The sequence below is a fragment of the Pelobates fuscus genome, chromosome 6 (genome assembly GCF_036172605.1).
Source record: "Pelobates fuscus isolate aPelFus1 chromosome 6, aPelFus1.pri, whole genome shotgun sequence".
In the NCBI taxonomy this organism is placed as follows: domain Eukaryota; kingdom Metazoa; phylum Chordata; class Amphibia; order Anura; family Pelobatidae; genus Pelobates; species Pelobates fuscus.
The window spans coordinates 211,723,919-211,750,609 of record NC_086322.1 but is presented as its reverse complement, the minus strand read 5'-3'; the positions used below and the strand labels follow the sequence as shown (position 1 = coordinate 211,750,609).

Sequence of the window (26,691 nt, the reverse complement as noted above, 5' to 3'; positions counted from 1 at the left end):
CCCCCCACACACACACAGCACCCCTACCCCCCCACACACACACAGCACCCCTACCCCCCCACACACAGCACCCCTACCCCCCACACACATAGCACCCCTACCCCCCCCACACACAGCACCCCTACCCCCCCCACACACACAGCACCCCTACCCCCCCACACACACAGCACCCCTACCCCCCCCCACACAGCACCCCTACCCCCCCACACACAGCACCCCTACCCCCCCACACACATAGCACCCCTACCCCCCCACACACATAGCACCCCTACCCCCCCACACACATAGCACCCCTACCCCCCACACACATAGCACCCCTACCCCCCCACACACATAGCACCCCTACCCCCCCACACACATAGCACCCCTACCCCCCCACACACACAGCACCCCTACCCCCCCCCACACACACACATAGCACCCCTATCCCCCCACACACAGCACCCCTACCCCCCCACACACAGCACCCCTACCCCCCCACACACAGCACCCCTACCCCCCCACACATCCCCTGCACCTCTAGCCCCACACACACACCCCGCACCTCTAGCCCCACACACACACCCCGCACCCCTACCTCCACACACCCCGCACCCCTACCTCCACACACCCCGCACCCCTACCTCCACACACCCCGCACCCCTACCTCCACACACCCCGCACCCCTACCTCCACACACCCCGCACCCCTACCTCCACACACCCCGCACTCCTACCTCCACACACACACCGCACTCCTACCCCCACACACACACCGCACTCCTACCCCCACACACACCCCGCACTCCTACCCCCACACACACACCCCGCACTCCTACCCCCACACACACACCCCGCACTCCTACCCCCACACACACACCCCGCACTCCTACCCCCACACACACACCCCGCACTCCTACCCCCACACACACACCCCGCACTCCTACCCCCACACACACACCCCGCACTCCTACCCCCACACACACACCCCGCACTCCTACCCCCACACACACACCCCGCACTCCTACCCCCACACACACACCCCGCACTCCTACCCCCACACACACACCCCGCACTCCTACCCCCACACACACACCCCGCACTCCTACCCCCACACACACACCCCGCACTCCTACCCCCACACACACACCCCGCACTCCTACCCCCCCACACACACCCCGCACTCCTACCCCCACACACACACACACCGCACTCCTACCCCCACACACACACACAGCACCCCTACCCGCCACCCCACACACACACATACACTGCACCCCCTCAATGCAGTATATGTGTGTGTATTCAGCAGTGTGTGTGTATGTTTGTTTGTGTGTTTGTATTTAACGGACTGTATGTGTATTTAGCAGTCTGTGTATGGATGTATTGCATTTGTTGGAGATAATAATAAATATATGCTTAATTTTATCTATTAATATCATTATTTAAAATTTGGATAATTGAACTCTGTGTTGTGTCTTCTAAAACAAAAGATGTTAACTAGTTCGGACAACTGTACGAGTTGTTTTTTTCTGATCTCAACTCTCAGTATTCAGGTTTAATTGCCATGTTGGCACTTTAAAGGGAAAAAAGTTGACCTGTATTGCGGTTTGGGCACTCGGGCTCAAAAAGGTTTGCCATCACTGTCCTAGAGGGACCAGGCACCCAGACCACTTCATTAAGCTGAAGTTGTCTGGGTGCCTAGAGTGGTCCTTTAATAAGTTGGCGAGTGACATATAACAAATGAGACGTTTGATTATTCTAGACCTGCTTTTCATTACTCTTTTCCCGTGTAGGTACGCACGTTAAAAGCCCATGAACTGATAAATCACATCCCGAAGGATTCCTTGCCAGAACATTTGGGAGGCACATCGAAAATAAGCCATGTTGCTTGGATCCAGGCATGTGTCAATTCCAGGCAAGGAGAAGAGAGTGGAGACTGCATGGACCATCTTTTCCTTATATACACTACAGAACAGAACCCTGTGAGTGATAGACTTAATTCTAACTGCACCCAGCAGAATGTGACTGATAACACTAGACTTCTACATAATAATTACCATGAAAACAGGACTAAAAGTTATGCCGAGGCACATAGAGTAGGTGGCTGTGTGCACTGGAATGGTTCTGCAGTCAGCGGCAACTACGAGTGCTGTGACAAAGGCTCTAGTGCAAACACAAATAGCCGTCGACCGCCACCTCAATCAGAGACCCCTCCGGACACTCCATTGTATAAGCAGCCTGCTGACAATCCCTCCATCCCACCTTTACCCCAGAAATCTCGACCATTGCCTGTGGGCATGGAGCCTTCTATACACATGCCAGAAGAAGGAGGGATGACTCTACTTGGCTTGGTGCAACACGTCAAGCGCATGAAAAAGAGAGGGATTTTTCAAGAGTATGAAGAAATTCGGAAAGAGCCACCAGTTGGCTCTTTTGATGTTTCAAAGTAAGTTTGGAGTGCATCCCATAAAACCACAAAAAAAATAGAATTTACTTTTGGTTTCCATCTAGATAGCACTACCCAGAATAACTGTAACTGTCTCATATACATATAATTATTGATGCAAAAGTGGAGTGCAGCTGAGTGATATCCAGGGTTTGATTTAAATCATTATTTAGGTCACTGGTCAGTTAGACAAGATTTAAATCCCGATTTTCAAACAGACGTATTCTTGCTTATTGGTATAATCTTTAATAATCTCAAAAGATTTCTTATTTAGGATTATGACTTTTCAGATTAGTTTTGTCTTAACCTATTCTGTTGTATACCGTTAGGAATGTATAGATAATGATGAAATGATTGCATACTGAACTATCTGTTTAATAGGTAACAAGCTCATACTTGTAGAACAAGTTAAATAAAGGTGTTCATTATGAGTACATCGATTTGCACTATAGCAATTCATAAACCTAAAATTCAGTGAAAGTCCAGAATAGTCAAAATATATACTTATCTTCTTATTTTTCCTTCGCTTGACAATGGTGGAGCCACATTCATTCCCCCCTATTGGTTACATCTGTAGGAAAAAAGGCTCTGTCTATGAAAGATCCTGCATTCTTGTGGGTTCTTCCATAGGCCTCAGTGTTGTGCTCTCACACATGTGCAAGAGTAAAACGCTGTCCTGCGCTCCTGCAGACACAAGCTTATAACTTGGATTAAATTAATGAATTTACCAAAATGTACACATTGCATGAAAATTCAACCTCATGCTAACTAAGTAACCCCTGCTTCATGCTGAATAACCATTGGACTATAACTCATTTTGATAAGCTTTTTTAAATGATCACAATTTGGCCTTGATTATACATCAGTTGATCACGTGTATCAGCTGTTTTTCTGTTCCCAATAAGCCTTTAATCCTTTTGAATTGAATATCGATCATATACTTTCCCTTGCAATTATCAGATTCTATGATTTAGTACTATTTATTAAAGACCTAATCCTCGATAAATGGCTTTAAAATAGCCATTCTATTATAATCCTTTGAAAATAAACATTATGAAATATAATTTTCTTTTATTAAAAGACTGTTGTGCAAAATTATAGCTTAACCCCTTAAGGACACATGACGTGTGTGACACGTCATGATTCCCTTTTATTCCAGAAGTTTGGTCCTTAAGGGGTTAAAAACCCCCACATATTTAGTTCCTTACTTAATTAAAATCCCTGTTTTTGAGCAAAACCTAATTTTATTTAATTGTGAAAATTATTATACTGAATGGGGAATTTAACTTACGAAAGCTATAATCAAGCCTACAGAATGCACCTAATAAATAGTTGCCGTCTAATTTCTTGGTGCCGATTTTAAGCCACATAAAAACATGTATTCCCTTCAAAAGACACCATAGAGTTGCCCTAGCTTGCTTAATTTCTTACAGGTATGTTTCCTTTCTACAGAAAGCCTTGCAATCAAACAAAAAATAGATATAGTGATGTTCTGTGTTTGGATCAATCCAGAGTCAAGATGGGGCTTATTGGCACAGATGAAGTAAGTAAAAGATTGATAATTAATTTATTACCACTGATTTTAAGAACATACATGGTTCGTTTTTTTTACACTGAATAAAACTCAACCTGCCACATTAAGCTTTTTGCAGTAGAATACATTTAAACGTTCCACTTGTGTTCATGTCTTCTAGTAAATGTATAGATTACCTCAAATTCAAAAATACACTATTGTGATCTGAGGCAGTTCAGCTTCTTAGTGGTCACTGATTCAGCACAAATTAGAGGCACACTAATAGCCCCATAACCATTTAAGATAATTGTATAAGCTACGGTTCCAGGAGTTCCCAGTTCCTGTAACCTTTGATCCTATTTATTATTGCTGCAGTCATTTTTTCAACTTGCTACTATTAAATATCAATGGTCGTTCACCTGTATCAGATCTAAAATGAGACTTACACCATACAACTAATTAGTGGATTATACTGGCTCACACTTAGTGGGGAGTTGTTTAATTCATGAAACATGATTATTGGCAAATTATACAGTCCTTCTGTATGCGGATCCACTGATGCGTCTGACATTACAATCAAAATGTGCAATTTGAAGGATCTTATTCTTAATAATGATTGTTTAGCAGCAGTTCTCAGGTTGTTTTGTTCTGTTTTTTTTTTTTTAATCTGTGTGCATATATGTGCAATGTTCTGTCACACATGTTTCCAAACAAATCACCCATTTGTATATTAAGACTGTGTGTATATTCATTTCTGCTAAAATTACAGAAATTAAGAACCTTTATACTTGCCACTACTGTGTTCTGTGGCACATCAACGGTTTGTTATTATGGATAATAAATCCACATACCTGAAGAAATGACTGAAAATGCTTACTACCTTGAAAACTCAGATTTATATTGAGCAAAGCATGTACTGGAGCACTATGTGTTATTAAAGTTGAGTTGGAATGAGCCTCTTTTAAAAGCTTCAAAACGTGGTGAACTGACATTCCTCAACATTAAATATAAACGCAAACCCATCTTTTTCCATTTAGACATAATTGTGGGGAAAAAAATTCTCAGTCCTCTGAGCATTACAAAGTATCTACATTTGCAGGTAACGTGTTTACTTTTCAAGATACAGGCTCATTGCTCTACCCCTTTGAGGAGAATGTTTGTTTAATTTTCTTATCCACTTCTAGCTTAACCCCTTAAGGACCAAACTTCTGGAATAAAAGGGAATCATGACATGTCATGTTGTCCTTAAGGGGTTAAAGGAACACTTGAAGTACCATAGCCACCATCTGCTGTAGTAGCTATGATGCCAGGATTGCCTTGGTACTGTATAATTTAGAACCATTTTAGATTAGTTTGACATTTTTAGACTGTGCTCAGATGACACTCTTAACCAATGAGCACAGCACTGCTTGGCTCATTAGTGCTAACCAGATTCTCCTGCAGGAAAACATTAGAGGCAGGGTATGTGGTCTTGGGTTCCCGATGGGACCCATCTACGGCGTCCAATGGTGCCCATTCACTCCTAATACCTTAACTACTAATGTAGGCTGTATTGGTTATGGTTCTCCTTTTATGTTTTATAAGCTTAGGATCCTGAGGGTAGCTGTTACTCTTAATTATTTTGTTTGCTGTCTGTCTATAGATACCCTTTGGTTTGTTTGTTTTTCCTCCTGTTCATAACAGACAACGCCATGGTTCCACCAGATAAACCTCATGTTTCCATAATGTAAACACCATGTTTCCACCAGATGGATTTAAGTGCCTCTTATTGCAGTTTATCTAACGTCATGCGCAGTCAGTTGTTGGTGTCTATGGAGTTGCCAGCTACCCCTGACAGACATGGAGTGATTGTTACAAACATTTTATTAAAAAATCATAATAGAGTTGATAAGCCTTGAGCAGTGTGTGAATACAAAGAACATCCATTGTGCACATTATTATTATTTTTTTCATATACATATCTATAATCATAAGATACATATAACTAGAATACTCTCTGGGAAAGAATGAGTGTTTTTGCTTTGATCAGTCATTCTCTATTAGGATCTTTTATTAGAAATCATTTATACACTTGTTTCCAGATGGTTCTATATTCCTAGTTAATGCATTTTGTTCTTGGAAACCAGTAATAAATAGTGGCAGTGTTGGGTAGGCATCGACGTGCCTCTTCACATTTGCTGTTGACATTTTCATAAAAGGAACTGATTGGACAAATTTGGGGGAAACAAAAATATGTATTATTGTGTTTCACATCATGGTGATCTTAAAATAATCTCTTCATGGACATCATACAAGTATAAAAACTCTCCATTATTAAAGTTGCACCTACATTTTCAGGATGCTCCACCTCTGTGTATATGAAACTGTTACATTTACATATATATAGATTTCAGACATGTTTGTATACTTACACTCTATCACTGCAAAAATAAAGTACACCCTCTTTGAATTCTATGGTTTTATATATCAGGACATAAGAACACTCATCGGTTACTTAGCAGGTCTTAAAATAAGGTAAATAAAACCTCAGATGAAAAACTCAGATTACACTGTGTCATGATTTATTTAACAAAAATAAAGCCAAAATGGAAAAACCATGTGTGAAATAAGTACCCTATGGCATTTCCATAAGCTGAAAATGATTATTAGCTACCGTTGTTATAGCGTTCATTATAAATAAATTATAAAACCTTCAATGTTCTTGCATTCCTAGAATCTGTTCTTGAGTGTATCCACACACAGATAACAGTTTCTGTAATACGGTCTGTTCAGAGGATATTGCTATGTATGGCTAGGCTGACGGGCATCTATATTTTAGCTGTAAATCTGCATGATTAAAACTGGATATTTTAGTCAAATCAAAATAATTCTAAGTATATATGCCAGAAACCTTGCATGCATTGTCTTAAATAACTACTAAAAAGTCGTACATATGTTAATACCAGCTGGAATTTTTATTCTTGTAGACAACGGACTATATTAATGCCAGTTTCATGGATGGCTATAAAAGGAAAAATGCATATATTGCGACACAAGGTAAGATACAATTTTCCCTTCCCCTTAACTGTAGAGTGGAGGATATTTTGGTACTGCAGATGTTTGAACTATGCTTCCCATAATTTAGCCAACCTGTAGCATCATGGAAATTATTCCAAAAAGCTCAACATTATCAAAATTAGCCTTCAATGCCTGAAAAGTTTATTATTAAAAATGATAAAAGATGGACTTCATAAAAAATTTATGTATTTATTTATTTTTGCATGCATGTTAACTTCCGACTGTAAAATAATATCAATAAACGTTTAAATCTCTTTATTTAAAGTTTCAGGAGAGCAAAGAATTAACAGTTGTCTAAATACTTCAGTACAAAAGAGAGAGTGCATATACAGAGTTTGTGTAATCAGAAGGAACCCTGAACAACTGTAGGCTCAGTAAGGTGTAAAACCCCATTATGTATTGGTAATCGTAACATTACACTATTAAAGGGAAAGTCGAAAAATGTACACTTTGTTTCTCTTGTCGTCTTTTCAGAAAAATAAGTGGTAACCAGCATGTTCTGAATAGTATTGCTTATTGTCTACTCACATATATGAAAATCAGAGATGTGTATAGGCACTCTGCTATTCAAAATAGGTGCTGGTATCCAAGTAGCCCACTCCGTGTATCCCTAAGATACATATATACAAACATATGATACCGAACTCTAAACTGGTTAATATAGATACAAATTACCACATAAGTACTTATTCTGAGATTTTATTGAATCACTATGCTAGAAAGCACAAAATAACTCTATTATACAAGTGTGGTCAATACAAACAGTTATATATATCACAGCCACCTTGACCACTGTAATTATCCTAGACACACCAAATATAGCTAAACAAACCCCCCCCCCCCCCAAAAAGAATTATTTCGACAATGTTAGTAGTTTTGGTGCTTAATCGCACTAAATGGCTGATAGCCCACTGTAGAATCAGGATCAAATTGCTTCCTAACCAGGAGACCAATGATATAAACGTCCAGTCAAAAATATAATAAAGAAAGCAAAAAAAATATAGTGGAAAGCAAAAAATTTATATACAGTCCTAGTGTGTACACACCAAAAAATATTACTAAATGTCCTATTAAAGTGTGGAAAGGTCTCACCAATATGCTGGTCAGTGTTAGTCCTGTAAAGGTGTTATGGATCTGAAGTGTATCCAAACACTAATCAAGGGAAAGACTGCTCTCTGTACCCTGCAGGCTGTACACTAATTTTATTTCCTATTTGGCGCTTTTCCTATTTGATGTGTACACATTAGGACTGTATATCCATTTTTTGCTTTCCACAATTTTTTTGTATTTTTTTCCTTTTTTTTTTATTTTTTTGTATTTTTGACTTAAAGTTTATATCATTGGTCTCCTGGTTATTCGACCCTGATTCTACAGTGGGTTATCAGCCATATAGTGCGATTAAGCACTACAAGCACAAAACTACTGACATTGTCAAAATAATTCTTTTTTTGGGGTTTGTTTAGCTATATTTGGTGTGTCTAGGATAATTACAGTGGTCAAGGTGGCTGTGATATATATAACTGTTTGTATTGACCACGCTTGTATAATAGTTATTTTGTGCTTTCTAGCATAGTGATTCAATAAAATCTCAGAATAAGTACTTATGTGGTTATTTGTATCTATATTAACCAGTTTAGAGTGCGGTATCATATGTTTGTATATACTCACATATATGACTTGTTATACGTTATCGCCTGTGGTGTAGCACCTCCTCTTTGAATATTTGATTGACCAAAAAAAGTGAAGTCTAAATACCAAACTCATGTCTGATTAATGACGTCATTTTGGTGCATAACTTGAGTCTTACAACAGAAAAATATTCAAATATGTTCAATTATGTAATCTTTTTGATGTCCTACGTCAGCATGCAAAGTATGTTGATTTGCAAACAATGTATGTTTCTCCGTGAGAAGCATTGTATTCCATGCTTTTTGTAGAGATGCATTGCGTTGGCTGACATTGGGTTACAGTGAGTAATTTCAGTGCAGGAAGACAGGTAAGTTGTATGGTCTATTCCAAACACTCAAGCACCATATTCACTACAGCCTGTTGCACCCTCTCCAGTGAAAGTATTCAAACCATTTAAGATTGGTTTGATACTTTACATTTGTTTGAGTGCTCTCAGCCAATAAACTAATCAGTGCACTGCTAGGAAGCATTCTAAAAGAAATCCTCAACTTGCCTAAAATCACTCCTCCATGCATTGAATACACTATATGTCACAAAGATACATGATGTATTTAATGTAAATTATACAAATTTACTCACCTCTCCTGTGTTCCATCATTGCCACAGTCAAGCTTAATGGGTGTTACTAATCATTTAACTCCCACCTCTGAAACCATGCTCCGCTCCTTCTCAGTTCCACATTTGTTCTTCTTTAATTTGCCCTGCTTGGGGTGCATCCGCCAGCATGCCAAACCTCCACAGTGACATCATGCCACTCTGCTTCTATTTCTGCTTTCTCTTGTCAGAGTGCATTGACTAACAGCTGGGAGAAAAAGCGATTTGTAAAGCTGCTAGTACTATGTATAGATAGCATATTATGCTCAATCTAATGAGCATAGGTTGTTGGGGACATGACGATAATCTGAACTTTTAGGCTGATAGCTGATAACTTACACATACCAATATTCTGCACATTTACCTTTTTGAAAAAAGAAAACTTCAACACAAATCTGCTGTTTACTGAACATGTTTAATATTTTTTTTTTTTTTTATTAAGTGGTAAATGTACAAAATATACATGCCAGTCAGATTTAGTTTTCAAGAATGTTTAGTGTTCCTCTCCCCTGTCTACTCCCCTTACCTTCCCCTATCCCCCTTACCTGTTCCTTAGTGTACCTCACCCCTCCCTTACCTGTCCCTTAGTGTACCTGTCCCCTAGTGTACCTCTCCCCTCCCTTACCTGTCTCTTAGTGTTTCACTTGTACCGCGGTCCGCTGCGCTTGGCCACGCTAGAGGAACTTCAGTTTCCTGTACCGCCTGGACAAACAGGAAGTGCTCTCTCATTGAGCACTTCCTGTCAGTCGGCCAGGTACAAGAAACTGAAGGAGTTGTAAAGGCTTCAGACGAGATCATTTTCTTTGGAAAGAGGACAGTGATTCCTCGCACAGGTGACAATCCAGTGGCGGAACTACCGTGGGCGCAGCTGCCACTGGGTCCGTCACTCCAAGTGGCCCGGCAGCCCTGTCCACCCCTGCCGATGCATCTTCTTTCTGTGCCAGAGGCGGAACAGGGATCGCAGAGGCCGTGAGTGCAACTGGGCCCTCTGTGTTTCTCCTGTCATGGGGAAACCATTAGCTTATTCGAGTCAGATGCCTACCCTGCTGATATATATTGTCGGGTGGCGGGAGCTGTAGATGGGCGGTGGGGGAGCTGTTGCTTCTTCTCACGGCTCCCCCGTGCGCTCTGCGGTGATGCAGGGAGCTGGGATATGATTTTACGCCGGCACAAACATAAAAAAATAAACAAACGGTGCGCAAGGGAACATTGAGGAGCAGCCACACTAGACTCCAGGGAGACTATCCACACCAGCTGGATGGGTATTATTAACACACACAATTTTTTTTTTTTTATAAAACTACTTTTTGATTGTGTGTCAAATCTGTGTGTGTGTCTGTCTGCGTTTCTGCCAGGGAGTATGTGTGCCAATGATTGTGTCTGTATGTGCATCAGTGAGTGTGTAATGGGGGCCCTTCTATGATTCTTGCACAGGGGCCTGATATTCCTAGTTATGCCCTTGTGACACTCTAAGAAGACATAGTATGATTGCTTGACCTATAGTTATGTGCGTAGTGTGAGAAGAGAATGTGCAACCTTACGGCACCACGTTATGCATCATCAGGGCTGTCCTCCTTTTATCTCTTTGCATATGGCCCCTATTTGTTATGCATGTAGCCGTAAACATCACAAAGCTCTCCTATGTAACATATAAAACTACTAATGCAGCATAGTTTGAAATGTGGTGCTGAAACATCGGAGGCCCCAAGATTATCTGTCATTGTTTGAGTGGTTTCAGAAAGAAGGTTCTTGAGATCAAATGGCACACAAATTACTTGTTCTCATTAGGGCCAAAATAAATGAATTTGTCTGCCAGCCATCAAATAGACTTATATGATCTTCAGGTAACTCAAAAAAAATGGTGGAAGGGGGGAGCATTTAGTCTTTTTTGCTCTGATGGAACATATTATTTTCTTGCTTTCTTCTTCAGGTCCCTTGCCAAAAACATTTGACGATTTCTGGAGAATGGTGTGGGAACAGCGGGTTTTAATAATTGTAATGACAACAAGGTAAATGGAGATGATCTGTCAATCACCCTCACTGGCAGTCTGTTTTAAGTTATTTTTCTCACTCAATCACTTCACTAGTTGTGACATTAGTCAGGTATACTAAAACATCATGAGTGATCTAAGGTTTTGCATTTAAAGACCATGTAAGCATAACAATGAAAATACTGATATTTATTTTTATCAACCTTGCGCTACAATCCCTAAGTAAGACTAACATAAAGCTAATCATGATGTTTTAAGAAGCATGATAGATCAATAACAGGTAATCAAAAGGACCCTCCTGGCACCAATACAACTGTAAAGAACACAGTTTGTTCTAGTGGATCTGGTGCAAATTGATTGTCTCTTCAGCAATGCAAACACTGCTTTTTCTAAGAAAAGGCACAGCGTGCCATGCGTTCCAAGGTGGTCTCTAACATAGGACACTAATATTAAAAACAAATATATTTATTTTTATCTCCATGATTGCCATCTCTATTCCAACCATTAGGTGTCACTATTTATTAAGATTCAGTGTTATAAGGAAAGTTGTGGAAACATAATTTCTCAAGTTTCTATGCACAAGAAGAAATTCTAAAAGTCCAGTTGGAGATATGCAGTTGATAATTTTTGTGTTTCCAATGAGTTTTATCATGTTTGTGCATAGAATTATCGATGGGTACCAAAAGGATTGTGGTTAGACCAGAGTGGAATATATTGATTTTAGAATGGTCATCTTACACTTTCATCCAGTGTATGGCCAGCAGGGGGCACGTCACTAGCCATAGAACACCTTTGGCACATGGCAAGGACCCAGATAAGTGGGCAAACCATTGCATATTGATTAGCCCCATTACCAGGAAATGGGTCCAGGGAACACCTAGCATCATCATCATCACACATTGTTCTGTAGTGGTTATGATGCTGCCTGGGCTGTTGATAGCATCCATACTGTTGCTGTTAGGAGAATCAATTTTCTGAGATGGTATGTGTAGTGTTATCTCCCAGACTGCACTATTTACAACATTTGCTCGGGCACTGTCCAAATACACCCCCAAGCTGGATTAAGGTTGGAAGAGAGTTGTTTTAATAAACAGACATAAAAAAAGTACTTATAGAATTATAAACTCACTACTTCTAGCAGAGTGTAATCTGCACTTCTTCAGGGTGGCCCCAGGGCTCATAGAATGTGACAGCAGATAAGAACCATTCGGCCTATCTAGTCTGCCCAATTTTCTAAATACTTTCATTAGTCCCTGGCCTTTTCTTATAGCTAGGGATAGCCTTATGCCTATCCCATGCATGCTTAAACTCGTTCACTGTGTTAACCTCTTCCACTTCAGCTGGAAGGCTATTCCATGCATCCACTACCCTCTCAGTAAAGTAATACTTCCTGATATTACATTTAAACCTTTGCCCCTCTAATTTAAGACTATATCCTCTTGTTGTGGTAGTTTTCTTCTTTTAAATATAGTCTCCTCCTTTACTGTGTTGATTCCCTTTATGTATTTAAATGTTTCTATTATATCCCCCCTGTCTCGTCTTTCCTCCATGCTATACATGAAGTCAAAAGGAGGAATTTTAATTGTACTTTTCTTTTAATGCCATAAATATCTTAACTGACTTAACTGAGGGCTAGACTGAAGGGTTAGTCTATCCACCATGACCACTTCTACTTTTGGTAGTGGTCATGGTCATAGGTTTCTGTATGTAAAGTGTTTTTTATGCTTCACGGGATACACATCCTGAGATTTGTGCCAGTGGCTAGTATCTCTGTATCAGGCTGCCTAATGTCAGTCTTGGCTAAATATTGTATCTGTCATCGGCACGCACTGCGCGCTGGCGAGAGAGACCGAGAGCTTCCATCCTTCCTGATTTTAGTCATGAACAAAAAGTATGACTTTGCTTTAAATAAAAGAAAATCACAAAACATTGGACTGTAAAGAATTTTCATGTGCCTATATCATGTATACATTTTTATTTCATCTGTTTTTGTAAAGGGTAATAGAAAGAGGTCGAATAAAATGTGGGCAATATTGGCCACTTGAAGTTGGAAGAAGTGAAGACTCTGGGCACTTCATTATTCGAAACATTCATATAGATCTCTTCCAAGATTTTAAGCTTACTCACTTGGACTTGTACAATAAACAGGTAAATTATGTCCGTCATATTGCATTGTTCATATGGTTGTGGTGGCACTTTATAGTGTAAACACTGATATTTCTATTATGTACTATGCAGCTAAATGTATAGCAGATATATAAGCTTTAAATTCAAGTGTGCAGCACCATAAAGCAAAAACCAAAAAGCTTAGTGTTTGCAAACTTGTATATTATATATATATATATATATATATATACACACACACACACACCATTGTAATCAAAATTATTCAACCCCCATTAAAAATGTAGGATTATAGCCCAAATTTAAAGACTGTCAGCTGTATGCAATGACCAAATCAATGAAATAGCACAACACAACTAATGCTTCAAGTGGTTTCCCCAAATTCAACTGAAAATGCACAGTCTTCCCAAACACAATGTCTTGGCATTGACAAAGCACCACATTAGTTTCCCTTCAGGTCACAATAAATTATGAGAATTAAGATGTGGACAGTTTGAAACAACAAACTAATAGTGCAAGTACAGTGCTGCGGAATTTGTTGGCACTTTATTAATAAAGTAACAAATCTGCAGCGCTTAACACATAAAGTACACCCAAAATCCTATCAAAGTGTAAACCATTAAAAAAATAAAATAAAATGTAAATTAAAAAAAGCAATAATGAATGTAGAGATATAACAACTACCGGTGTATATACAGGATATGACCCATCCACACCAATAAAATATCTACACAACTAGCAAGGCATTAAGTTACTCCAGAGCACACCAATTGAGTTAAATACTACCCACCAGGGATAAATTGTCACTAGCTAGAGGCAAGTGAAAATCTTTCCCTCTCTCATTCATTTTGATTTTACACATTCTTGGTTTCATTGCCTGCGGTTTGTTTATGATGCAAATGAAAAAGAATTGGTTATTAAAAATTTAAAATAAATAAATGTCTTACAAGAGCATTTAGAAAATGACTATTGCAATGAAAGGCCTGTGCTCATGTTGATAGATTATGAATAATAGCAAGTTGTTACACAGGCTTTCTTCATTCTCCATCTCCTTTAGTATCTGCTTTTACTTTGATATCTGTAATCGTGTTGTTCAGGTAAAGAATAAACTGAAAGCTCTCGAGAGTGTATAGTGGACTTCTCTGTGTGCGAGGGATTGTAATTACTGTTTTTTTAAAGTGCTTACATTATCCTTTGCTGACTTCCAAACGCAGTCCTCTTTGAGGATATCTCTATATAGTGCTGGTACTAATAAAAAAAACAGTAAAAAAAATCAAGATTCCATTAGATTTCCAGGCACATAGTGTCTTCATTTTCACTATAGCAGTGGTTTAAATGGAAGATTAAAAAGCAGAGCACTAAACAGTTATACTTTAAAGGACGACTATAGGCACCCAGACCACTTCAGCTTAATGAAGTGGTCTGGGTGCCAGGTCCAGCTAGGTTTAACCCTTTTTGCTGTAAACATAGCAGTTGCAGAGAAACGGCTATGTTTACATATGGGTTAATCCAGCCTCTAGTTGCTGTCTCATTGCCAGCCACTAGAGGCGCTTCTCAATGTGATTTTCATAGTGAGAAGACGCCAGCGTCCATAGGAAAGCATTGAGAATGCTTTCCTATGGACTGACTGAATGGGTGTGCGGCTCTTGCTGCGCATGCGCATTCAGCCAGGCACGTCAGAAGAGGGAGGAGAGTCCCAGCGCCGAGGGAGCCCGGCGCTGGAAAAAAGGTAAGGGATTAACCCATTCCTCCCCCTTCAGCGCCACGGGAGTGGGACCCTGAGGGTGGGGACACCCTCGGGGCACTATAGTGCCAGGAAAACACATTTGTTTTCCTGGCACTATAGTGGTCCTTTAAGTCATTTCCATCACATCCTTTTGTATTCTGCTCCATTCTCCGTTTTTAACACATTTCTGTATTTTAATTTATTGTTTCTGCAGACAGATGAAAGCCGAAGTGTTGCTCATTACCAGTACATGAGTTGGCCTGACTTTGGAGTGCCAAAATCTGCATCTGCCATGTTGGATTTCCGGGCCCAAGTGAAGCAGCATCAGGCAATGGCTGTGCAATCTTTAGGGCCTGAGTGGACAGGACATCCTGCAGGCCCACCAATTGTGATTCACTGTAGTGCAGGAATTGGGAGGACAGGTAAATAAAAAATATATGTATGCTTGTTTCTTATCTCTTAGATGGGTTCCTTTCAATAAGCTTAAATGTACACCAAAGTATCTGCATCAGGAGGAGGCAAAAAGCTCTGTCCAAAAATAAATATTTGTGGTGCTTTGTCTGATGATCATGATTTTCTATAAATCTGAACATTAAGGATAATTAATTAGTAAATTTTTAATCTACATCTTTCTAAAATGTAGACGTTTGAGTGCACTGGGCATGTCTACTCATACTGAAAGCAAGAACTTGACATTATATACTGTTGAGATTCAGAATAAAGAACTTAGAGTGTAGAAAAAATCCATAGAAATAAAGATCCCAAATCCCCACTCATACGCTTGTTAACCTGCATTTCCCTGCTCAGTTCTCCATCGCTGTTCCATAGACACCTTACTGCGCTGTGGTGGGAAGACATCTTATTTTATGATGAGATGCTAAGTGAGGTAATTCCCTACTCCATCCCTTTTAACAGCCCCAAGCACAAGATAGAGGAGGAGAAGGTCAAAATGTTGCAGTGAAATCCTTACACACCTACTTATTATTTTGAAGCACTTTACCTACCCCCTCCTCCCATTAATCTAGGAGATACAGTAGTGTGCACAGTTAGTTTTAATAAAGTAGTTTTCTTAGCTTTTACTTCTATGTATAATTTCCATATTGCTTTCACCTGCCATGTGTGCTTTTATGTTATATTCATATTACATCTGTAACAAATTAGACATGGCTTGACAGTTTGACACACCTGATAAATATATTGTAGAGCATGAGTAAACAAATGCTAATGTTGGACAGAAGAGGTTAAAAGGTTGCCACGGCAATGCATTCATCCACAAAGTGTAATTTTTTTTTTTTTGTCAATCTGATTTTTATTAAGGCATATAGTATGGGGTACAAAAGAGAAGACGGGGGAAACGTTTCAGCGAGTTACATTATAGGGTTGGTACAACAATACATATAGTTAGAGTACATTTCCAGATTTTCAATGCCTAATTTTATTTTTTTTTTTATATGTAGTGTAGTTATATAGATGTGACAACAGAAGTTCTATGCAAGCTAAACAGGTTTTTAGTTATTTAAGATTTCGTAAAGCTGAGTAACGTAAAGAAAATACAGGCCTAACGGTAACACGTGACAACATCTCCTATGTCGGACTGCCTCATGTTATATTAGTGGAATAAACAATACGATTGGAAACAGAATGGCTTATTTGTCTTAATCTTGCTAATCATAAGCAAAGTATCAAGTGAGTAATTAAGTAATGTAAAACAGTGCCCTGTACTATCATGCACGGTTATCAAGGTTATACTATGGCTGTGATTACTGCAGTTTATGTGGCTTAAACATGCTTCAAGTTGCATAAGTACCCAGTACTGCTCGGTGTGTCAAACTAGGCAAGGCTGGTGCAGTGTACCCTGGAGAAAGTCTCATGCAAAAGTCCAAAGTTCTGTTGGTCGAACTATGTTCGCTGTGCTGCGGGTTGAAGTGATGGCTGTGGGCCGTAGTCCGCTGAATACTGGGTTGCCTCACCCGATGCCCACTCTGGCGGCCTTGTGTGCAGGGCTGTGTAGACGTGATCTGGGGGAGAAGCTCAGTCCAGGACTGCTGCTGGTGAGGGGCAGTGGTCGTCGAGTGTGGGGGCGGTGTGAGGGCGGTCGGGTCTCCCCACGGTCCCAGGCTTTTAGTGGGGTCTGCATCCTGGTTCCACGAACTCGGGTGCTACAAGAGGCCCAGTTCTTCCCTGTGAGGGCGCTTCGGAGAACCCTGGTGTTACGGCGCCGCCAGCGGCGGTTAGGCTTCCGGCGATGTGGCTGATGCTGTGGAGTTATCCTCCTGGTGACCCCCGGCCCGGGTGGGCAGTCGGCGCTCAGCTTTGGCGTTAAAGGGTGTGTAGTGCCCGTGGAGGGCCCTTTCCGCCCCTGTTTCCCCGGCCCACATGCTGTACCTCCGTGTTGTACGCGGGGTGTTGCAAAGAGTCTGTCCAGCTTGTCCATGAATTGTTGGAAGATTAGATCCAGGCTTGTGGCTTGTACGGGTACCAGTTCTGTACGGCAAGGGGCTTCTGCAGTAGTGCTAGGCCCGGAGCCCGAACCAGTGTGGGCAGGTGCCGTCCGTGTAGCCATGGGTGTCGCTTCAGTGGGGACCGGGATAACCCCCGCCGGTCCATAGGGGGGGGAACGGGGTTTCCAGCTTTGCCTTGCCGTGTTCGTCTGCAGCGGGAGAGCGGCCGCCTCTCCCACCGCCACCATGCTTGTAGGCCGCAGACCTGCGTGGGTCGGGCCCGGAACATAGGGCCACTCGCTTGGTGTCAACATGACGGGCTCGGTGTCCTCTATCACTTGGGAGCACCGGGTCATCGGTTTGCTGCCTCTGGTTACCGGGAATCGGCTTTAGGCGAGTTGAGACGCGGGAGCAACAGCGACATGCGTCTGCTCCCCTCCGCAGTCAGGCCCCGCCCCCCACAAAGTGTAATTTTATCACCTTTAGCTGCCCCAAAAAATGAAATTTTGACAGGAAAAAAAACTGGACAGCTAATGACACCCTTACTATGTCACTGGTTGGGTGTCATCAAATTTTGTACATTAAATAAATACTTGAGTGTTCACCGAGCACTTTAAAGAAACACTATAGAGTTAGGAATACAAATATGTATTCCTAATGCTGTAGGACCCTAGTCACTATTTAGATGACAAAGCACCCACTGCTAGAGTTAATAGGCAACTTTAATTCCCCTTTTCTCTCTCGCAGCACAGTCTGCCCAGGGAACCTCTGACACTGGCTATCATCAGTCTCTACCATAGAAAAGCATTGGGAGGCTTGTGCACATGTGCAGCACATGCCGCGCCAATCAAATGGTCTCCCTTAGTGAAAGTGCCCCATAGTGGCTGTCAATAAGGTTAGCCCTGGAAAGAAACCATTGCTGTTACTAAAGAATGAGTGTTTTCAGCTGCAGGGTTAAAATGGGGGAGATGGCACCAAATACATTAAAGCTGTGTTGGTGCCCAGAGCGTTCATTTGTGTCATGTGAGGTGATGTCATATTTTACTCTGTGCTGTATAGATATGTCATGTACAAGTTAAACTGTGCAATTTCTTCATTTCCTGAATAGGTACATTTTGCACGTTGGATATTTGCTTGTCTAGACTTGAAAACATTGGAACAGTGGACATACAACAGACCGTGAAAAGGATGAGATCTCAGCGTGCATTTAGTATTCAAACATGGGATCAATATTACTTTTGTTACATGGCAATTATTGAATATGCACAACGAAGAGACCTTCTTGAACCTGTGGAATGGTCAGACACTGAGTTTGAGACAGACAGCGAGTGATTATTCCTTCTCTGTGGTACTCAGACATGTATATTGGCTATCCATAACCATTATTTGGTTCATTGTAAACCCAATGGTGCTGGATGGACCTGCTACATTGCCTTGCAGTGGATTGCAGGCCCCTTCAGATGGCAAGGGATTTCAGCTAATGAAGCACTGGAAAGTGTCATAATTTATTGTAGCATGAATGCAATGGGATAACTTGCACACAGTCTTCTAGACTTGAAGTTAACTGTACTTTTCTTCTTTGCTGTTGTCTGCAGAAAGAATGAAGTATGTGAAACGCGTCACAGACCCCTCTGTAAAGTGGGTAGTATCTTGTAGATTTGTTTAGTCCTTTTTATGATTTTTATGTAAATTGTAATGTGCTCTATAAAGATTGCTTTGGAGGGGGAATCATAAGTCACCCGATGTTACCAAGTATATTTCCATGTTTCAGGAAACATTGACACTCTTGTACATTTCTGTATAGCTATCTGTTTAAACAAAATACAAGTTTCAAGGTTGCAAGGATATGTATTGAAGGTTATGCGTTCATGTCTATGGTAAACACAAATGAATGGTTTTAAAATGTTATGCAATCTTTTCCTAGTTTACCGTAATCTTTTCTTCACTGAAAGGATTAGGAAACAAAGGCCTTAAGCTATGTTTGATTGTGATATTATTTTGGTTAATAAGCTGGGTCATGAAAGACATGTCTGTGAGAATTTTTTTTTTTTCTTTTGACCTGTCACTCTATATAGTGCAGGGTTTAGCATTCAATAAAACACTGCCTGCATTGATGTGCCTTTTTAATGTATGTGTAGCACAATTATCTAAATTTAAAAAAAATTGCCTGCATTTATCTTCTCAGGGGCCTTTTTTTTTTTTTTTTTTTTGCATAGGAGCAAACTTTTCTTTTTCTGTCTCTTGTTCTATACTTGACTACATTGTTTTTAATGTTTTGTGTTTTTAATTTTATCCATCAATACTGTATTTTTTTCATTTTTAATTTATATAATTATGGTGTTTATTCACTAAACTAGAATGGACAGGGAAATTGCAAATCCGAGGTCAAAACAGCCAAGCGAGAGAATATCTAAGTAGCAAGTTCTTTCTTCACAAAATATTTTTTTAGGCAATTTTGACTAGATATTTCCAGCTTCCTTGTGAATTCTTGTTTATAGGAGTAAATTCCATATACATTTCACGACGGTATAATTGTTTCTCCCCCCCTTTATTTTTTTTTTTTGGTACGACTACATGACAGTGGCAACATAAATAGCTACTGTATTTATAACTACTTAACAAATGTTTATGTATGCTTTTAAATTTAAAAAAAATGCATTTATTTTGTTGCCAAATTCAAAATTATAGGATCTGTTGGTACCAATAGAAAGCTTCTAGGTTGAACTTGTATTACAAATTAAATATTTCTTTAGTCTTCATAGTTTTTTGTTTTGTATTTTTTTTCCCCCATACATTTGTGTTCAAGACACTTTTATTGCCTTAATTAAATGTTTTGTAATCTTTATTCTTTTGTATTTGAAGATTTCTAGTTATCTGTGTATCAACACCGTTATCTGGCCATGGCTGATATTCCCCTCTTCTACTCTCCCTCCCCCAATTACTTATATGTTAACATGTTGAACATTCTATGCTTACAAGGATCCCGGCTACACCCACTTCAGGTTTGGTTTTACGTTTAAATTAGGATAAATATTCAAATGTTAACTAGGTTAATCACGTAATGACCTACTGACACTTCTGGCTCCTATTCAGATCATGACAGAGCTTGCTGGCCTGAAGACAAATGATAAGACCTAAGAGCAGGGGTTGACACCACCACGCAGAACATCAACCTTTTTTGAATGCTATTGAAGAATTGGTCAACAAAATACTGCAATGTAATCGTGTAGTACCCAAGCAGGCCAAAGGCAAATTATTTTGGCCCTGCGTGAACTCTTTTTCAGCAAGTTTTCAATTATACAGTTCTAAGTCCTTTGAATTGAAACAAACCTCCAAAAAGAAATAAAGACAGGGTTATTTACTAAAGAGAAAATTGTCATAAATCAAAGTGAATTTCAAATGTAAGATCAAAGTAGCCAAACTGGAAGCATAGCTGATTTAGAGTAGTTTGCCTTGAGCTATTTTCTACCTTGAATTTGAAATTCACTTTCAAATTCTCACTTTGGTGAATAACCCTGACAATGTGAAAAACATTTAACTCCATGCATTTACCCTTACATCAATGTTTACGGATCTCTACCTACAGCCCATACAATAAAAACCCTAATAGAAAAAACTGCAACATTAAAAGATGAGATTTCAATTTAATCCCAAATTAACCCAGTATTGTTTCTTGTAACCAATGTTATTTGTCAAGCCAGGGCAGAACCAAAACAAACTGCTACCAAATGATCAATGAAATACACATATGTAGTGTGGAGAGGCTGACCCTCTCCCTGCTACTATTAAACCCCTCATATACATAACCATTGACAAAATGACATGTTACATTATTCCTAAATTGTTACTTTATTGATGTATTTTAATTGTCCTAAGCAGTTAAATCTCTAAACTCATGGATCTGCTATTGTAAGATGTGCTGCTATGCCCAACGTAAGAATAAGATTGTGGATTAAAAACAATGTGATTGGGCTATATTTATGATCTAAAAGCTATATGCCCCATGGTTATTGTAAAATGAAAATGATAGCCAGAGGAATGGTGGATAACTTGCCTCTCCTTAAAAGTAACCTCTACTTTTGCATGCTGGGGTGCTTTGAGACACAACTCAGTCTTTTAATTAATTAAAGGATCCCTATAGTGCCCTGAGGGTGCCCCCACCCTCAGGGTCCCCCTCTTGCCAGGCTCTAGGGGGTGGAAGGGGTTAAACTTACCTCTTTCTCCAGCGCCGGGCGGGGGACTCTCCTCCTCGGCTGAATGCGCGGCAGGAGCCGCGTGCACACATTCAGCCAGTCCATAGAAAAGCATTCAAAATGCTTTCCTATGGACGCTGGCGTCTTCTCACTGATTTTCACAGTGAAGCACGGAAGCCCTCTAGCAGCTGTCAATGAGAGCCACTAGAGGCTGGCTTAAACCTATTATAAAGATAGCAGTTTCTCTGAAACTGCTATGTTTTTAGAAAAAAAAAAAGTTTTAAACCTTGCTGGACCTGGCACCCAGACCACTTCATTAAGCTGAAGTGGTCCTTTAAGCTGCTGTCTAGAGGGTGCGCTTCTGTATTTAAACTGAGTACTCTTTCAAACAGGAAGGCAATGCTTCTTATTCAAAAAAGCTGAAATGTTACTTTAAGAGAACAGAAGGAATAGAATGTGTGACTGTAAAAAGCATCACAGTAGTGTTGGCTCCAAAATTAGAAGACTAAGTATGAACCCCTTTTATTCTAGATCCTGTAAGGAGTAGAATGAACTCTTGCCTCGAATGTGCATTTAAAAATCTAAATGTAGCTATAAAAGCTAAATAAGCAGGATATATGCTTGCATGTGGTCTTTAGGATCCAACTTTGGATGATGACAATAACATTTCTTTAATGTGTAATGAACAAAGCCTTGCCCGCAAGGTAATGCAGCCATTAAAGGACCACTATAGGCACCCAGACCACTTCAGCTTAATGAAGGGGTCTGGGTGCCTGGTCCAGCTAGGTTTAACCCTTTTTTTCTATAAACATAGCAGTTTCAGAGAAACTGCTATGTTTACAAATGGGTTAATCCAGCCGCTAGAGGCGCTTCCGCACTTCACTGTGATTTTCACAGTGAGAAGACACCAGCGTCCATAGGAAAGCATTGTGAACGCTTTCCTAGGAGACCGGCTGAATGCATGCGCGACTCAGCCGAGGAGGAGGCGGAGAGTCTGTCTGGCGCTGGAGAAAGAGGTAAGTTAACCCCTTTCACCCCTAGAGCCCGGCAGGAGGGGGACCCTGAGGGTGGGGGCACCCTCAGGGCACTATAGTGGTCCTTTAAACAACAAAACAAAAAATGAATTTAAGAAAGTGCTTCTCCATTTTTCTTTAATTTACCAGTTTGTTTTAAATTGAGGCACCCCATAAAATGATTTCTAATAAAATTTTATGTAAGCGTGTAATTTCAAAAGTGTATTCCTCTTACCCTAATATTTGTATATAACTTTCTTCCAATTCATATTTAGAGATGGTTAGGTGCTACATAAAAAAAAGTGTATAGGATTTGAGCCAATAACATAGGTTCAAGAACAAGTGTGCAATCTCACTATTTTAACTTCACTGCTCATTAAATGCTGCACTAGTTTTTTTTTTTTTTTTTAAACCTGTACTATCTATATGGTAAGCATTGTCAGCTGTCTACTATATGCATTTTGGGTTAAGAAAATGTTCACAGTGTATCTTCTACATTTACAGAGATTCATTTTGAATTTTCTTTGTACAAACTGCATGCCTAGAACTAGCTAAATACTAGTTTCATGTGGAAACTGGCTATCTAGTGCTGTAGAAAGCTGCTTGAAACCAGTCTGCAAAAGAATGTGATTCTTTGCGTCATGGATCGTAGTTGCTGCAGAACATCTTTACCCAGCATTACAGTTTATATACAAATTCATGGGTCTGAGTACCCAAACCTAATTTACTTATGTTAAAGTGCCAATACTGCAATGAAACAGGTCATTGACAGAATTCGTAATAGAGAGTTGAGTAAGAGGGAGCATTCACCTGCATCCCTAATTTATATTGGGATCTGTATCAATCATACAAGTTTGTTGGTTTTATGATGGACCTATATATTCTCTCTTTTTGCCCTTTCAGCAAATCGCACTGCTCTGCTAATGAATGGCTCACTTGAATTGTGATACTAGGCAGGCTGAATGGCATGTTAGATCTAGGGGAACCTTATACCTGGCAACAGACTGCAAATGGCATTTTGACATCGGTTTGGCATGATGCCAGACAAAACAACATTCTAATTACTGGTTTACAATGTATATAACATTTAAAAGATGGTATCATGCATACATTTCTTTAAACAATAATTTGGTTTCAGTATTGTTTTAGTGAGGTTAAATATCAAATATTTATTTTCTTACATTATATAGTGAAATGTTTTTTTTTATTGCAGTTACAAGTGTGAATGTTTAGTACAAGAATCACAATATAAATTTGTTGTGTAAAAAAATTCCATATAGCTGCAGTCATAGTCTTCTATTCTTTCATTTAGTCGTCCCCACCACAGAGTTTCAGTAGTGCTTCTCCATAATCTCCAGCCGTATCAGACTGAGGAGAAAGTCAAAATACATTAAAGCAAATTTTAACAAAAATTATCCAAGGGACAAGCTAAAATGTGTCACTGTCTATATACATACTTCCGTGAATAAACCCACAGGTATTATTTAGCAAAAAGAACAAACAAAAAAAATGTTGTCTGTAAAAGGGAAACAGTTTAGAAGACTTGTGCATATAATGCAGGTAGTAAAGGAATCAGGGTTAATAAATGAAGTGGCAATTGTTAGGAATTGTGCATTAAAAGGGTAAAATAGGCCAGAATATTTTTTTCTCTTTCTAACGTTTGCAATTCATGAAAAGGGAAACTATAGTCAGACTACTTTAGCTCATTGAAGTTGAAGTGGTCTGGATGCGCTTTCGCAGTCCCACTTAGTTCTGCAATGTAAATCATTGCAGGTTTTGAGAACCTGCAATAATTACATTGCAGGACTAAGGCTGCCTCTAGTGGTACATCCTGGTGGCTAACAGACCTTTGGTCATCTAACTGGCGCTGGATGTGCTCATGCTTTTTTTTATTTATTTTTTATTTATTTTTTTTACTATTTGTGAGCCGGGGAGAGTTCTATAGTGTAAGGAATATAAGTTTGCATTCTTTAAACTATAGAATTGAATTTCTCTTACGAGCAATTGCTTAACTTGTATGCATATCAAAATTTAACTCATCCTGGGCGCTTTATTCGTTTATCTATGGGGGGAAGCTTGTTACTTTTAAAAACTTACCTTGATCGCAGAATGCAGAGAGTATCCAGCAAGTTTCTTAAACTCTGCACGGATATCCAGCATATCCATTTCAGATCTAGACACCATTATTCTTGTCAACGTAAACTCGTCTGTTCCTGCACCCTACAATGGAATTTAAAAAAGATTTACAATTTACATGAACAAATTCTTAGTGTATAGTACTTTAATATTTGCTAAAAATTAGTTTGTTTTTACAATTTTTGAAATTTGAGTTATAAACGTTGCTTATGCATTTATGGTGTTTACATTACATCACAAGGACAAGAAAGACACAGACAATGGGGTTATGCATAAAAAGTGCTGTGTCCTAAAAAGTGAAAAGATGTAAAAGGAGTCCCTAGTGTAATTAGTCTGATGGTTCCATTGGTTTCCATGACAATTGCCCCACTTTTAGTAGTTTAGATCATTTTTCACAACATGGCACTCTTTATACAGAACTCTAACATTATTTTGATGAAAATTTCCATATTATATTAATAAAAAGTTATTACACATCAGGCAAAGCAAATGTTAAGACCATCTTCTTAGAGTTACCTGCATTGCAGCCAAACTAAGCAAATTAATGGTTCTAGCACACAAGAAGGGTTATTGACCATGGAAATACAAATTTTTGCCCATATTTAGTTACATATGTAAAACAATAGTGGCTTTTTTTTTTTTTTTTTTTTTAAATACAAATGAAAAAGTTGTTGCAAGTCATGAAATAGTTTCTGAAAATAAAAGATGACCTAAGGAATGAAATACAATCTGAGGCGAGGTGGAGCCTAGCTTCTGAGCAGAGCAGACATGGGGACTCTAAGCTCCTGCATTCTGAGCCCAATTTGGGGTGCTAAAATCTGATAACTGACAAAAGAACCCACCCAAGGGCACCACCTGAACCCGGATGCACAACCCGATACCTTAATCAAGCCTGTTACCTGACAGAATCCCGGGCACTTCTGCTGCGGCCGATCCACTTGTTCCCAAACCTCGGGTCCGACCTCACAGCTATCCTGTCCCCTCCCCATATTTAGACCAGTGGGGGTTATCCCTGCCCCCACTGGCATACCATGAGTGACCTACCCTGCACTTACCTTAGCCCTCTGACCGTGGTAGAGCTGAACTCCAACCACACGGTTCACGCAAGAAGGCGACTGCCCTGTCACCTGAAAAAGGAGTACTGGGACAGCCTCAAATGCCTCACTGCGGCTCCTTACAGTATACCTTGCAAAAGCTTGACGATATATTCCGGAGCTTCTAGGCACTACTCCATGACCGGACACAAGCTGCCAAGATGGAACGCAACCTGCTGAAGCAGCACAGGTCTCCCCAGGCCAAACACACAACACCTGATCCTGTTCAACCGGACGCCTGCCCGCCAGTGCCAAGAGCCCTCTAGGCCACCTCATCACACCCACCACAATTGTGGGAGATTGCCTGCCAACGGCGGTCTTTACCATCTAGAGCCCCCACTAGCTCCGGAGGGAACAAAGATTCAGATCCTTTGAATACCCAAGTCCATGGATCTAGGATGCAGGGTCTCACTAATACCTGGAGTTGGAAGAGAGACCTACGCAGGCAGAACCCTGCAGCTACTCACCCAGACTTTCTCAACACCACACCGACCTTACAACCCATCAGAATTGGCTGAACCCGGTAAGAACACACACACACACACAACAGGCGGAGAGTGTATGAAGTACAAAGCACGACACGCGACTCGTTGTTAATAAGGCTATTCCCATTGTCCTAAGTTTAGTTTGTATTATTATTCTCATTATGTTCATTACTATGCTCATCCAACAATATGTGTGAATAGCAATATA

General features: G+C 40.1%; 2 protein-coding genes across 2 annotated transcripts in view; one reads left to right on the top strand and one right to left on the bottom strand.

The window, feature by feature from the left end:
* The window catches only part of LOC134614676 (tyrosine-protein phosphatase non-receptor type 9-like), a 44,305-nt gene extending 23,982 nt beyond the window's left edge, over window positions 1-20,323 (top strand). The window contains exons 7-13 of the mRNA XM_063458709.1: window positions 1,775-2,427; window positions 3,880-3,970; window positions 6,907-6,976; window positions 11,211-11,289; window positions 13,269-13,419; window positions 15,336-15,543; window positions 18,671-20,323. Coding sequence (XP_063314779.1) covers window positions 1,775-2,427; window positions 3,880-3,970; window positions 6,907-6,976; window positions 11,211-11,289; window positions 13,269-13,419; window positions 15,336-15,543; window positions 18,671-18,894 — 1,476 coding nt within the window. The 3' untranslated portion in view covers window positions 18,895-20,323. The remainder of the gene's footprint in view (window positions 1-1,774; window positions 2,428-3,879; window positions 3,971-6,906; window positions 6,977-11,210; window positions 11,290-13,268; window positions 13,420-15,335; window positions 15,544-18,670) is intronic.
* A 3,585-nt stretch (window positions 20,324-23,908) lies between these two features.
* ANXA3 (annexin A3) overlaps window positions 23,909-26,691 on the bottom strand; it is a 41,218-nt gene continuing 38,435 nt past the window's right edge. Inside the window, exons 12-13 of the mRNA XM_063458707.1 lie at window positions 24,866-24,988; window positions 23,909-24,136 (exon numbers count right to left, since the gene is read on the bottom strand). Of these exons, the coding sequence (XP_063314777.1) occupies window positions 24,077-24,136; window positions 24,866-24,988 (183 nt within the window). The 3' untranslated portion in view covers window positions 23,909-24,076. The remainder of the gene's footprint in view (window positions 24,137-24,865; window positions 24,989-26,691) is intronic.